Source organism: Chiloscyllium plagiosum, unplaced genomic scaffold, assembly GCF_037043375.1.
Source record: "Chiloscyllium plagiosum isolate Xiang-an unplaced genomic scaffold, Cpla_swu_hap1 HiC_scaffold_30, whole genome shotgun sequence".
NCBI classification, from domain to species: Eukaryota; Metazoa; Chordata; class Chondrichthyes; order Orectolobiformes; family Hemiscylliidae; genus Chiloscyllium; species Chiloscyllium plagiosum.
In genome coordinates this window covers 26,198,759-26,214,643 of record NW_028270168.1, presented here as the reverse complement: position 1 = coordinate 26,214,643, position 15,885 = coordinate 26,198,759, and the positions used below count along the sequence as shown (strand labels likewise).

The following is a 15,885-nucleotide window of genomic DNA, read 5'->3' as shown; positions in this document are numbered from 1 at the left end:
ATTCCCTATAACAGAATTATCAACAGTTTTGCTTCTATTTTGTGACTATCTGCCCACCATACCAAAGGACAATGTCTCCATGAGACCTACAGCACTAAATACTGCTAGTGATATGGACACCAAATAAGGCAGAGTGCTGTCGCTTTAAAGTGCAAATTGATAACTTAAACTTACTCCATAGCATTTCATTTTCCTTTCAATTGCTGATATGCAAAACTAGATGACTACAAATCATCTTTGTTACCACCAAAAAATACAAAACTCAAATTTGAAATAAAATCTAGAAAAGTGAGAGGCAGGCAGTGTTAGACAGTCATAGGTGCCGACCAGCTATCCTGACCTAATCTAGTCCCACCTGCCAGCACCTGACCCATATCCCTCCAAACCCTTTCTATTCATATACCCATCTAGATGCCTTTTAAATGTTGCAATCATACCAGCCTCCACCACTTCCTCTGGCAGCTCATTCTATACACATACAGCACTATGCATGAAAAAGTTGCCTCTCAGGTCTTTTATATCTTTCCCCTCTCACCCTAAACCTGTGTCCTCTACTTCTGGACTCCCCCACCCCAGGGAAAAGACTGTCTATTTATCCTATCCATGCCCCTCAATTTTGTAAACCTCTACAAGCTCACTGCTCTGCCTCTGATGCTCCAGGGAAAACAGCCCCAGCTTATTCAACTTCTCCCTCTAGCTCAAATCCTCGGCAACATCCTTGGACAAGTTCAGAAAAGATTTACAAGTTTCACAACATCTTTCTGATAGGAAGGAGACCAGAACTGCACGCAATATTCCAAAAGTGGCCTACCAATGTCCTGTACAGACACATGACCTTCCAACTCTTGCACTAAATACTGACGAATAAAAGAAAGCATACCAAACGCCTTCACTATCCTTTCTACCTGCAACTCCACTTTCAAGGAGCTATGAACGTGCACTCCAAGGTCTCTGTTTAGCAACACTCCCGCAGACCATACCATTAAGTGTATGAGTCCTGTTAAGATTTGCTTTCCAAAATGCAGCACCTTGCATTTATCAGAATTAAACTCCATCTGCCACTCAGCCCATCTGATCACAATCCCATTGTGATCTGAGGTAACCTTCGCTCTCCACTACAGCTCTAATTTTGGTGTCATCTGAAAACCGATTAACAATACCTCTTATGCTCACATCCAAATCATTTATATAAATGGAGGACCCAGCACCAACCCTTGCGGTACACTCCACTGGTCACCGACCCTTGCGGTACACCCCACAGGCGGAAAAACAATCCACTACCACTGTACCGAAATGGCTAGTTCTCTGGTTATCAAGGTTAGATCTCACCGAATATAGTCTCCCATGGGGAACCTTGTCAAACACCTTACTGACATCCATATAGATCACATCTATCACTCTGCCCTCATCAATCCTTTGTTACTTCCTCAAAAAAATTCAATCAAGTTTGGGAGACATGATTTCCCACGCACAAAGCTATGTTGACTATCCCGAATCAGTCCTTGCCTTTCCAAATACATGTACATCCTGTCCCTCAGGACTCCCAACTTTTCCACCACAAACATCAGGCTCACTGGTCTATAGTTCCCTGGCTTGTCCTTAGCACCTTTCTTAAAACAGAGGCACCACTTAGCCAACCTCCAGTCTTCTAGCACCTCAACTGTGACTATGATACAAATATCTCAGCAAGAGGCCCAGCAATCACTTGCCTAGCTTCCCAGAGTTCTAGGGTACACCTGATCAGGTCCTGGGGATTTATCCACCTTTATGCATTTCAAGACATCCAAAACTTCCTCTAATATGGATTTTTTTCAATATGTCACCATCTATTTCCCTACAGTCTATATCTTCCATGTCCTGTCCCACAGTAGATACGGATGCAAAATAGTCATTTATTATCTCCCCCATCTCCTGCAGCTCCACACAAAAGGCCACCTTGATCTTTGAGGGGCTGTATTCTCTCCCTAGTTAACCTTTTGGATTCTCCTTAACCTATTTGCCAAAGCTATCTCACATCCCTTTTTGCCCTGATTTCCCTCTCAAGTATACTCCTACTTCCTTTATACTCCTAAGGATTCACTTGAACTATTGTCTATATCTGACATGTGCTTCTTTTTTCTTAACCAAACCCTAATTTCTTTAGTCATCCAGCATTCTCTACATCTACCAGCCTTTCCTTTCACTCCAACAGGAATATACTTTCTCTGGACACATCTCATTTCTGAAGGCTTCCCATTTTCCAGCCATCCCTTTAGCTGCAAACATCTGCCCCCAATCAGCTTTCAAAAGTTCTTGCCTAGTACTGTCAAAATTGGCCTTCCTCCAATTTAGAACTTTAACTTTTAGATCTGGTCTATCCTTTTCCATTTTAAAACTAATGGAATTATGGGCGCTGGCCCCAAAGTGCTCCCCAACACCTCAGTCACCTGCCCTGCCTCATTTCCCCCAACAATAGGTCAAGTTTTGCACCTTCTCTAGTAGGTAGATCCACATACTGAATCAGTAAATTTTCTTGTACACCAATTCCTCTCCATCTAAATCCTTAACACTATGGCAATCCCACTTGATGTTTGGACAGTTAAAATCCCCCACCATAACACCCTATTCTTCTTGAGATAACAGATCTCCTTACAAAATTCTCAATTCCTCTCTTTCTTCCCCCCCCCCGCCGACTATTAGGGGGTCTATAATACAATCCCAATAATATGACCATCCCTTTCTTATTTCTGAGTTCCACCCAAATAGCTTGCCTGGATTTATTTCTGGGATAATCCTCCCTCAGTACAGCTGTAATGCTATCCCTTATCCCTTGCCTCCCTTTGTCCTTCCTGTAGCATTTGTATTCTGGAACATTAAGCTGCCAGTCTTGTCCATTCCTGAGCCATGTTTCCATAATTGCTGTGATATCCCAGTCTCATGTTCCTAACCACAGTTCATCTGCCTTCGCTGTTAGCCCCTTCCATGGAAATAAATGCAGTTTAATTATCAGTCCTACCTTGTTCTCTGCTTTGTCCCTGCCTGTTTGACTCACTTCTGTTCTCAACTGTGCCAGTCTGAGATTGGTCTCTTTCCTCACTATCTGCCTGGGTTTCTCCCCCTACCTTACTAGTTTAAATCCTGAGCAGCTCTAGCAAATCTCCCTGCCAGTATATTAGCCCCCTACCAATTCAGGTGTAATCCGTCCTTCTTGTACAGGTCACTTCTACCCAAAGAGATTCTAATGATCCAAAAATGTGAATCCTTCTCCCATACACCAGCTTCTCAGCCATACATCTGCTCTTTCCTCCTATTCCTACCCTCACTAGCTTGTAGCACTTGGAGTAATCCAGTTATTACTACTAGAAGACCTCCTTTTTAAATTCCTACTCAACTCTAATCTCCCTTCAGAATCTCAACCTTTCCCCTTCCTAGGTGGTTGGCTCCAGTGTACCATGACCTCCTGCTGTCCCCTCTCCTTTGAGAACATTCTGCACCCTCAGACATCCTTGATCCTGGCATTAGGGAAGCAACACCATTCTGATGATTTTTCACTGCTGGCTACAGAAACATCTGTCTGTACTTCAGACTGGAGAGTCCCCTAGCAATTGATCTCTTGGAACTAGACCTACCCCTCATTGCATTAGAGCCAGTCTCAATACCAGAAACTTGGCTGTTTGTGCTATGACCCCCTGAGAATCCATCACCCCTTACATTTTCCAGAACAGCATACTTGTTTGAAATAGGGATAGCCACAGGAAACTACTGCATTAACTGCCTGCCTCTTACCTTTCCTGGAATTAACTCATGGGACTGTATCCCCTTCCTATAACTGCCACCCTTGCTCTTGTAAATTCCTCATTGCCTCTAACTGTCTCTCCAACCAATCCATTCGATCCTTTAGGATTCAATCAACAGCATTTATTGCAGATATAATTCTCATTAATCTGTAAAGTCTGCCTGAACTCCCACATGAGCATACTCTACTAAAGACCATTTTTGATCATTTACAATCTACAGGCCCAGAAAAGTCTTATTCCTCTACAAAACACTGCACCAGGTTAAATTAATAAAGTATTGTTAAATGAAATTCAATACTGGGAGCTGTATATTATTTGATGTTATCCAAGTGTTATATTCACTGCATTTAATCACTCAGTCTTGGGAAATTCAGCTGTGAAACCCCAATAATTCAAACAAAAAAATCACTTGCATAATTGATCTATCAATATTCTTTGCTTCTGTGGTGGGTATTTGCCCACCATCCTAAAGTTTCTTTAAATATCTATAAAAGGTCTCCCTGTGAACTATAACAGTATATACATAAATATTTTATTGAAAAGAAAACATACAAGAACAATTTAAATTCACAAATTACCTTTATTGAATTTTGCAAAACAGTGAATATCGACAAAACAAATGGAAGTATTTCTGTGGAAAAACAAAATGAAGTCCCACCTGAAATCTTGGATAAAATCGCCAGTATCTTACCTGCAAAACAGCAATTTATTTCAGAAATATGGTATTTCATTTGGCATAACTATCAAAGTCTAAACATCTGTCCACTCAACATACTGATCCACACGGTTATTCCAGTTGTTAACTTTTACAAAAGCTAGAACACTTGGGATTAAGCTAAATGGTACATGATTCACAAATTAAGTGGAGTGCTATCACAATATTCTGCTCAGCAAAACAGTTCTACCAGGGTCTTCAGGATAATTAGTCTTATGTACAAAAATATATATTTTAAAACATTTCAAAAGGTGTTCAACAAGTCTTTGTTTTATCAGTGTTCTTGTGGCCATTATGAACCAGTACCCACTGTCCATACGGGCTTCCTTTCGGCTTCTGTTCAGGAGAGTCTCTAGAAGTGTTTGCTGTTTTTTGACTCAATGGTTTTGCCACAGTATTCTGCAAAAGGAATAAATAGATTTTTAGTAGCTGCCAAAAGCAACCAGAACTGCAAAGATTTAGTTTAGCATTATAGGTATAGATTGAATAATAATTTAAGTATGCCATTATTTCAGGTTAAGTGTTACCTGAATGGATTATAGCTTGCTATTTCATCAATATATTATGTCACAGTAACAAGCACAGCACAAGTTTGAAGCCACCTCAACTAATGTTGATACAAAACTGCCGTATCGGCACAATATACTAATACATAAAAGAACTTCACAATGGAAACCAATAAAAAAATTGGTAAACAAAGATGATAGCACATTGTCACATCAAAGCAGGAAAAACAGCTACAGACTAGGCTTAGCAAGGTGCTGTAAACTTCACATCCATACATTTCTCCAAGCAAGAATTTATAATCAATTTAAAGGATAGTCAAGGAGGAAATAATGCAATAAACATTTTATGCTCTTTCTTACTTTAACACTGAAAGCTATCCAGTGGTTTGTTTCATTCTTTGCAGGGGGACTGGTTAATTTCTGAAGTGGTTCACCTTCAGCTTCTTTTTTGTAGTCCTACACAAAAATACAGAATATCCACAGGTTACTCTTAAAAGTGACCAAAGTAATATATTGCGACCCACATTAGACAGTCCCTTATAAATGAAGCATTTTTAGCACTGGTTGGACAGACCCAACACTGAGTAATAAGTGGCACTTCTACCTGATGTGGCAGAATTTGTAGTAAAGTTGTTACTGTTCCTTCTGGCTTGACACTAATTCTGTAAATTTTCACCAAAACAATTAACAGTTTAAAACACATCAAACCTGATTTTATCATGCTGACCCAAGGATACAAGAGTGAGATTTGGAGTGATAAATTCCAAAATATCTGACCATTGATCAAGCTGAATGGGTATCAACTACTGCAATATAATCGATATCTCCGGTCAATGTGAATTCCCAATGTCGGTTATTTCAATGACAATGTCAACTTCAGAGCTCAAAATGCTTCTGAGCATTTTCAGTAACACATTAATCACTACAAATGCAGCTGTTGACAAGGTATATTTTCTAGGCTATATTAGCCAATAAACTTATCTTCAAAAAAACTGTTGGCCTCTTCTTCGGCAAAGATCTGATATTCAAAATTTCCTGGAACACAGTGAATAAGTTATGAGGACAAGAAAATCCTAGAGCAAAGCTGTAAAGCATGATCAATACTGATTCCAAAAGCAGCATCTAGTCAAGCCGCAGGAGGAAGTGAATTTGCAGTATGATTTCTCACATTACAAAGTGAGTCAAAAGTATAATATTGATCAACTTGAAACGCTGACAGCACGTAGAAACTGATAAGCACAATCATTATCCAGATTTGGAAAATTTAGTGTTTTCCACTCTGACCTAGACCATAGGGAATAGTTTGTGAAGTAGATTCTGTAGGGTACAGAATTACAGCATAAAGCGCTTTGCAGTCACACTGTTTTGGATTCCTCTACGGAGTGGGCACCAAATGCTTTTGGACCCAGTATCAGATCAAGCACTCCAAGGTCAAGTGAAACAAGGATACATTGAAAATGAAGTTCCCTCCTCACTACATCTCAACCAAGAAAGTACACTGACAACTCAACTTGTCCACTTACAGCCTATTACATGATAAAATTAAATGGCCAGACCAGTGCATACTATGGGCACAGACCTGCTCAGAATAAGGAAACAGGCAATCGTAGTCCATTTAAATAATAGACTGTCCAGGCTTCTTTTGAACACAGCTACAAAGCAGCCAACATTTTGAAACAAAATCTACAGGGGACCATTCTGGTATTTGAGGTCACTTGGGTGACTTGAACCACTGACATTAATTCATAACTAAATTTGTGTATCCATTTGCAAATCTAGTTAAAATTAAACTGGGTTTATTGATTTGCTATATGTATGGAATGCTCAAAACTTGAGATTCTATTACAAGTACTTAGGAAAGCAATCAGACATTTTTACATTTCCCGGTAATCAAAATACCTTTTATAAGATACCACTCAGTTAGGCTTGTAACAAAGGCCAGGGAGCAGGTGGAATCATGAAATAAACTGGTGGATGAATACAAAATTGGCTAAAAATAGAAAACAGAGTAAGAGAAAACTATTATTCAGATTACAGCACAAAAAAGTGATCCTCCACAAAGGATGGGTCCATTTTTATTCATAACTGAATGTACTTGAGAAACTATTGAAATTTTGGCTAATTCCAAACTGGAGGGTATAAGAGGAAAAAGCTAAATACCATATGGATATATCAGAAGAATTGTAAATTGCACAATTAAGTGGCAAACAAAACAAAAACACCTTGGAAATTAAAAAATTGAATAGCAGGAGGTCTAAAGAGCTAGAAATACAGGTGACCAAATCAAAAGCAGCCCTCCAGATCAGTAAAGCAATTCAAATGCTAATAAACCATTGAGATCAATTTCTAGAGGTACGCAATTGAAAGTAATGAAGTTAAACTTATATAGGAGCCAATGATGCCACATGAGGGATAATATGGTGTACTGCTTAGATCCTATGCAATAAAGGGACACAAATTGGAGAATAAAAGATGTATTCAAAAATGGCACAAGATGGGAGATTTAAGATTTTCTTAAAAGAAAATTGACTTTACAAAAGATTTTGAAAACAATGATAGGATTGGACAGTTAGGAGCATGGTTTTGCTTGTGAAAGAATGTATTCAATTAAATAGAAAGAATTCTAGAATGTGGAATTTATTACAAGTTGTCAGCTCAAACAGATTCCAAAAATAAACTAGATTAATACATGAGAAAAAGGAAAACAATGCTGAATGGCAGACGAGAGGTAAATAGAACTGGAGATGACTTCATGAAATGTGAACACCCAGTCTATTAGGGGAGAATCACCATTTCTGTGCTTTATGTTCTATGTAGTTATATTTCCATTAAAAATTCTTGACCATATTGCTAAACAATGATTCTGAAAATATGGGACATGAAGAAATGATGCATCTGTTGATATCATCATCAAGATTTTAGACTAAGTATCAGATGTCAGAACACTAATACATCAGGATAAATCTCCTTTCATAAAGGGACAATACAATATATTAAAGAACCAACATACTGTGCTACCTTGACTTGCGTGGCACAACAGAGACCTAGCTTACCACATTTTCCTTAGTTGCCCCATTTGACCATACTTCTGGCTTGACAGATCACGGAGCTCCTTGACCCAACAAACAAAAAACAGGAGCAGCAGCAGTAAAAGTTCATACACATTGGTTTATCCTTCCACATATTAATAGTGGGCAGTCAGCTAATTGTAGGATTCCCCAGGAAGAGAGCCAAATGGCTCACCCCTTAGTCCCAGGAAATGTCATAAAAAACTAATGTATTAACATTACACAAAAACCCTAAGCATCCTTCCCACTTAACTTTTTTTGCGGTGACAATGCCCCAGTTTCATTTATATAGAATATTTGAAAGGCAATTGTCCTTTATATTATATTGGCCTAGCTGCCCCCAAACACTGCACACACGCAGATACAAAGATACCACCTCATATCTTCAAGAAGTGCAGTCCATTTCAAGGCTTCTATAAAACAGAAATAAATCAAGTCACACAAACCAACTTTAGTTTTTATATATGGGAAGCGTTTGAATGACATGTTGACAAGCTACTGAGTTTAACGATTACTGTACATTACAACAAAAAGTACACAAAGTACTAATCAGCTATAAAAAACATTGGGGAAACCTGAGGTCACAAAAAACACAATACAAGTGTAAATTGTCTCTTTCCCTTAGAGTATAAGGCAGCATGGTACAATTTCCACTAGTTTTTAAGAATAGTTACATGCTGCAATTCGTTGTGTGAATAAAACTGATCTACTTATCAAGCATAATTTGGATATTAAACCATTGTAAAAATGGTTGAGTTGAAAAGGATTAAACCCACCAAGTTTATTCCATCTTGCTGCAGTAGCAACAATCGGCAAGAATGTCAAAACTTGGGTAAATTGACAACAGCCACTTTAAGAAAGATCATACAATACATTGTACAAGTGAGCAAGTGCTCAAATATCAATATAGAAAGCACTTGTTTTGACAATGGCATGCAGCTAAATCAATTTATTAAACAAATAGTTTATCACTCACCTTTCTGGTTACTGCTTTTACTGCATCGCTGTTACTTTTCACTTCAAAAAGTCTCTCAGAGAGAGGATTGGCAGGCCTCAAGTTAGAAGGCAACCAGATGTTACCCTTTCCCAATAATTTATCAGCATTTGCCTTTGCAATTTCAAGTAACTTCTGTTTATCTGAAACAAAAAAACACTTTAGGCTGCAATTCTTCCTACATTTAATAAAGGTGTCAAAAGCTTGAAGTGCTGACAGGCAATAACAGTACTAAATCACAAGGTACAATTTAAAATAACTGAAAATGAAATTAAAATATTTGTGGTGGTATCCATGAATATCATTGCAGTCTGTTGGTCTCATGATGTAGCACTGAATAGGTAAAACATTTTTGTGTTTGCATAACAGTGCACAGTGAGCAGTCAGAACTCTAAGTACAATACTGAATAATCACCTAAAACTTAAAAACAACTGGCTGTGGTCTTTTATTAAAGATATCACATGACCAAGTGACATCTCTCCCAGATTCTGAAAGGCGGATTAAACCATTATGTAATGTTGTTTAGAAAATAATCGTAAATTGCTTGTTTTATAATGGACACATTGCAACATTTATAAATTCACCAAAAGTATACTGTCCCAACATCCATTGCCATTAGCTGATGGGGCAATCTAATGCTATTTAACTTCAATAGCAAGCTGCAAACTTAGTTTTGCGCATCAAGAGATTTACAAATTGCTCTAGTTTCCCAGGATTTTGTTCAAACAGACTAGTTTGTAACTTGATGGATAAAACAGCAATTTATCAATACTTTAAAAGACCCACTTTTTAACAGGGATAGTGACCAGATTATAAAACAGACAGTTCCTCAATAGCACTCTGGCTGTGTTCTTGCACAAATCTGAATTACAGAAAAATCGTGCTTTAGAGACAGCACAAACTGTTGGCAATATAATCACATTACAGTCAGCACAAGTTTAAAGGTTCACATTTTAGAAACCGTGTACCCAATTTGCCAATCGTGTTACAGCAGATTTGCATTAACAAAATGCACATTGCAGCTGAACCTATATCCCCATTTTGAAAAAAACTGCAAAGGTTTTACTCCTATTCAAAAAATCTACTACCTTTTTGCGTTAAGCAGAAAGATCTGTCCCTTGATCTGCTTCGACTCCTTTGGTGGGATCGTGGTTGTGTTCTGTAAGCAAAGCCGTAGTAACCTCTCCGAAATCTGGACGGGGACCGAGACCATGATCTGGACCTGGACCTTCTGTACCTCAAGCTGGACCTTTGTCTTTGGTATGATCTGGAACATCTGGATCTATACCTGTATCTTTGGGGTGACCGGTAAGACATTCGACATCTGGATCTTCGGTAACAAGACAGTGACCGGCTTCTAGACCGGGACCTTGAACAGCTTCGCCTTGATCTTCTATAGCTCCTTTGGCGTGATACGTATCTGCCTCTCGAAGAGAAAGAGACATTATCCGAACTTGAACCATACCTCTCTGAAGGTGACAATGAACTTGATCGGGAGCTTGCTGATGATGCTGAACTTGAACAGGAGCTTCTCGAAGATGATACTGATATTGACCGGGAACGACCTGACGATGACATTGAACTTGACCGGGAGCTGCCTGTAGAACATGCAGAACTTGACCGGGAGCTGCCCGAAGACGACATCGAACCAGATCGGGAACTGCCTGAAGAGGATGCTGAACTCGATCGGGAATCTTTAGATCGTTTGATAGCAAGTGTTCTGGAACGCGACATTCTCTGATTCTTGTCAGTTCCTTGACAAGGAGAATTAAGTCTCAATTCATGCACAGCAGCAAATATACTTTCAGTCTTCTGTTCTTGTACATGGCACCCACCTGTTTCACAATCCATTTCAATGTCTTTCTCCATCACCTGCACCACTTTTGCATTTGATTTCAGAACATTATCACACACTTGCTGTAAATGTGGTTTACCTATATGGATCAACAAACATTAGAATGAAGTCAAATCTTCTGTTAATCATACTGAACACCATTACACAAGAACCAAATCTAGTAGATGGTGCAACAAATCAATTTCATGTTGCTACTTTCCATTATTTTATAAAGATTACATTTATGGGTCTCGTATTAATCACTAGCATCTGACAATTATGAAGCATAGGTACTTATTTAGTACACAACTACGCCAATCTGCTTTAAAGGCATTATTAAATCAATTCTATGCCCTTTCTCCACAGCTATGCACCTTTTTCCCTTCAATTTTAAGGGCTGCATATTTCCAATTATATGCTGAAATTTTCCATTAAATCTACTCCCACCTGTCAGGTAGGGTAACCAGATCATAATTCTGTCTCCAATTACTAACCTACCTGCGACAGGAAACATTTTCTTAAGTGAGCAAAACCTAAACTTTGGAACATCGCCAATAAATCTCCCTTTGATTTGTGTTGCTCCATTGAGAGCTATCACATTTCCCCTTCATTCAACAGAACAAGTCATGCATCATTAGCCAAAAAAACCACTGCCGTGCCCTGCCAAACCCACCCCCAAAAATCACTGCCGTGCCCTGCCCAACACATCATATACAGCTTCTGAAAGGATCAGAAGTTTTTTATGTTGCAAGTCGACTAGAAACTACAGCATTTTTCTTCCAAGTTTGTAAGTTAACCTTCCGTACAATATTTACAGAAATTTCAAATTTTAAACTCAGTGTGGAAAACTATTTTCAGCTTCAGTTTCATCTTTCAAAATGATCTAATGGGTCAGTTTCAACAGGTGATCATTTAAAAATGAAGTGCAATGCTTTTCCACCCTGTTTTCAATAACTCAAATCACCTGGAGACAATGACCAGAGTTATAGATTAGATTACTTAGTGTGGAAACAGGCCCTTCAGCCCAACAAGTCCACACCAACCCTCTGAAGAGCAACCCACCCAGACCCATTTCCCTACATTTACCCCTTCACCTAACACTATGGGCAATTTAACATGGCCAATTCACCTAACCTGCACACCTTTAGACTGCGGGAGGAAACCCACGCAGACACTGGGAGAATGTGCAAACTCCACACAGTTGCCCAAGGCGGGATTTGAACCCAGGTCTCTGGCAGTGTGAATCAGCAGTGCTAACCACTGTGCCACTGTCCCATTTTTGAAGTATTCTTTTGCCATTAATTTTAAAGCAGAGAAATGCTTTTAACAGGTACTGCATATTTTGGTGCTACAGCAATGTTGCATTTCTCTATATATTGATGCCACCAGACATTTGTGCTCCATGCACTAGAACTGATCGGATTTATAATCAGTCAGCACTAAACGTTAATGCGAGTTGCCATAGTCTTACCAGACCACAGACTGCTCCCTTTCATTAAGGAGGGATGACTGGTGATGAATTTAACCCAAGGATCACCATACTTCAGGCAAGGGAGGGATTGGAGTGTGCAATTCACAGTAAACACAAGGTGGGCAAATTGAACCCATGCTGTTGACAGTACTATGTATCGCAAACCAACCATCTATCCAGCTGAACTAAACAACCCCTTCAGTCAGCATTAGCCTCTGGTACACAATTGGAAAGAGACATTTTGGGACTGCATTTTTTTGGAATGCATACACAAATCAACAGCACAAAAACCTGAGTTATGAAACAGTTTTATTTCTATTATCCATTAACAGTGCTAAATAATGGTAAGCTCTCAAATACCTCACTCCAGTTCCAACATTAACCTAAGAGGAAAAATAAATTCACACTGAATGAATCCTTGCCATTACATTAACAATGCCTTCACTCAAATGAATACTGATTGTTTAGTACAAAAATTATTCCCTAACTCTAAACAGTTTCTCTTGGGCATTATGGAATGCTGGACTCACTGATTTTCAACTACAACTAAAACTTACCATAGCTGGATTTCTCTTCCAGAGTTTCCCAGGAAAGATTAGAGGAATTTAGCCTGTAACAAAAAAATACATATTATAGACAAAGCTTGGTTTGGAATTATAATACTAGAACATGATTTTTAAACAGTAAATCCAAAATCCTTCCAGAAACTTCACCTCATTTTAAATTGCATTACCCCTGAAACTGCTTACATGACAAGTGTCTCCACTGCTCCCAGAACAATCAAAGTCTTAACTCGAGTTATTTAAATTAGCATCACGATTAGAGTGGCGCTGGAAAAGCACAAGTCAGGCAGCATCTGAGCAGGAAAATCAACGTTTCGGGCAAAAGCCAGTCTCATGCCATACATCGCTCGACTACTCCAACTGCCTGACAATATAGGTTTCCTGCCCTTCCTTTGACTGATACCTTTAACCATCTAAGCTTCGCATTAATTAATGTTATCACCCGCACTATCCGATTGATTTTTTTAAAATTGTAAGATTACTTTGGTGAAGCATATTGCAATGCTTTACATCATACAATGCAAGATGCTATTACACTGGAGCCTTTTCATTCCATTCATTTGATAAGTTAGTGATTATCTTTAAACCTAAAGCGAAAGACAAGTGCCTATGTCACTTAGCTACATCACCACCCAAGTGAGTCACTTTCTAGAAAATTCCCCACTGCTTAAGGATTTCAATTGGCCAGAGGACAGAGCTAATCTACAATGAGTCAGCAGGGCTTGGCTTTCACCAGTGTAAACACCGTTATGCAGAAATCCAGCTTCTCATTTCACAGAAAATTAAAACAATGAAAATGGTTCATGTTGACAACTTTAGTTTTAACAATAGAAACAACAGGTTAAACCTGATTATGACACCGTAAAACAGGAAACAAACAAGCACTTAAAGCTTCCACAATTGTTTTAAGAGTACACTTCGAAAAATGCACATTGACCCCACTCAGCTTGCCCCCACAGCCCAAACCATTAACTTTGACCCCACTCCATTCACCCCCTCCCCAGCCCATTGACTGATGAAGGGCTTTTGCCCGAAACATCGATTTTCCTGCACCTCGGATGCTGCCTGACCGGCTGTGCTTTTCCAGCACCACTAATGTAGACCGTTGACTTTGACCCCACTCTATTCAACTCCCACAGCCCAACTCATTGACTTTGACCCCACTCCATTCTTCCCCCCCCACTACAGCCCAACCCATTGACTTTGACCCCACTCCGTTCCATTCTCCCCCCCACTACAGCCCAACCCATTGACTTTGACCCCATTCCGTTCCATTCTCCCCCCACTACAGCCCAACCCATTGACTTTGACCCCATTCCGTTCCATTCTCCCCCCACTACAGCCCAACCCATTGACTTTGACCCCATTCCGTTCCATTCTCCCCCCACTACAGCCCAACCCATTGACTTTGACCCCATTCCGTTCCATTCTCCCCCCACTACAGCCCAACCCATTGACTTTGACCCCATTCCATTCCATTCTCCCCCCCACTACAGCCCAACCCATTGACTTTGACCCCACTCCATTCCATTCTCCTCTTCCCCACAGCCCAACCCATTAGCTGTGGCCCCACTCCCCCAAATAGCACCTTACTTGCTACGGCAACCTAAACGATGCTCTACATCTATCACAGACCTCGACAACCCGAGCCAACAAAATCTCGATCCCAACTCAAACCATCTCATTCCCCCCTCATTTCGCCAGTTGGTCAAAACTGCGTCAGACCCTAGGCCGAAAGTTTAAACCGTTTCACGGAATTACATCATCCATACCCCTCTCAAGAAATTTTCAATGGAAGAACATTTTTTAATAGCGCGCCTCCTTCATATACTGAAAAAGACTCACCGAGTATAATGGGCGGTTTGAACCTTAGATGCGGTTGGACTACCACAAACGTGACCATCAATAACCACCACCATCTTGTCACTGCGGCAATCGCACTGAGCTCGCCCTTTTTATAACCTATTTGATCCCGCCTCCACCTCCCTTTTTCATTGGCTATCGCTCCGTGATCGCCGTCTCTATTCGTTTGTTTGGAAACTGCCTGCGATATTAGCCTATAGAACGGTGGGTGCTGGTAGGACCTCTCTTTCTATTGGTTTATGGAGCTGTCAGTCACGATGTGGCCCGCGCAGTTGCCGGCGACTCGACGCCTCATTGGTCACATGCGCTGTCAATCAACAAGAAGACGCAGGCGTCTGTAAAATGCTGCACATGCTGCAAGTCTGAAACAAACAAATACACAGAAAATTCTAGAAGGAATTTGAAGATAATGTTAATGCTTTAGCTGTAAATACTGCTTGAAACCCGTCTCAAAGCTTCTTTCATTTGAAATACATGTCATTACACCATTCGCATTTTAAAAAACTTTATTTGAATTTTACACTCTGGGGCGTGATGTTTTAGTTTATTAACCCCCTATTTTAAATAAAAGTGCACACAAAATAGGAGCAGAAGCCGATTCGGCCCCACGAGCCTGCTGTGAACAAAATAAAGACTGGTCTGATGGTATTTAGAATTCCAAATTCTCATCTACTCCTGCTAACTGTCGATTTCATTGTCATCAGTAGTCACTGACTTGCCCCCACGGCCCCCACACAACAAAACCCGTCCTCTTCAGCAGAATCAGCATTTGTTTGGTTGACGCAATACACAGCAGTAAACAATACTGCTTCTTTACTGTGGTGACAAATACAAACAATCACGAAAAGCTACGTTTGCAATAGATAATATAAAAATAGATAAATGATAGATAAGAAGCAAGCATTACCATTACATGATTGCACAACCACCTTGCCCTGTAAAGGACTACTGAGGTAAATAGTCACTACAATGCACAATCATAAAATCAAAGTCTCCTACATGGATTTTCATTCTCTGACCTTTAATTAGGAACGTGTTTTCGTGTGTCTTTAATTTTTATGTGTCTAAACAATGAAGTCCAACTCTATCTCATG

The 15,885-nt window shown here is 39.8% G+C and overlaps 1 protein-coding gene across 7 annotated transcripts; it reads right to left on the bottom strand.

The window, feature by feature from the left end:
- Positions 1 to 4,336: 4,336 nt before the first annotated feature.
- On the bottom strand, positions 4,337 to 14,874 carry rsrp1 (arginine/serine-rich protein 1). Of its 7 annotated transcripts, XR_015752149.1 has the most exons (8): positions 14,774 to 14,874; positions 12,923 to 12,975; positions 10,149 to 10,994; positions 9,042 to 9,202; positions 6,897 to 6,987; positions 5,602 to 6,032; positions 5,358 to 5,453; positions 4,850 to 4,890 (listed from the first exon to the last, which is right to left on the bottom strand). XR_015752149.1 is itself a non-coding variant. In XM_043717650.2 (6 exons), the coding sequence occupies exons 1-6, from the start codon at positions 14,845 to 14,847 to the stop codon at positions 4,747 to 4,749; spliced, it is 1,374 nt and encodes a 457-aa protein (XP_043573585.2). In that variant the 5' UTR covers positions 14,848 to 14,873; the 3' UTR covers positions 4,337 to 4,746. The 7 variants fall into 7 exon arrangements, 2 of the variants coding, with proteins under 2 accessions (XP_043573585.2, XP_087832955.1); XR_006315678.2 differs by lacking the exon at positions 5,602 to 6,032 and having other exon boundaries at positions 4,752 to 4,890; XR_015752148.1 differs by having other exon boundaries at positions 4,836 to 4,890; positions 5,358 to 6,032.
- Between the last annotated feature and the right edge of the window lie 1,011 nt (positions 14,875 to 15,885).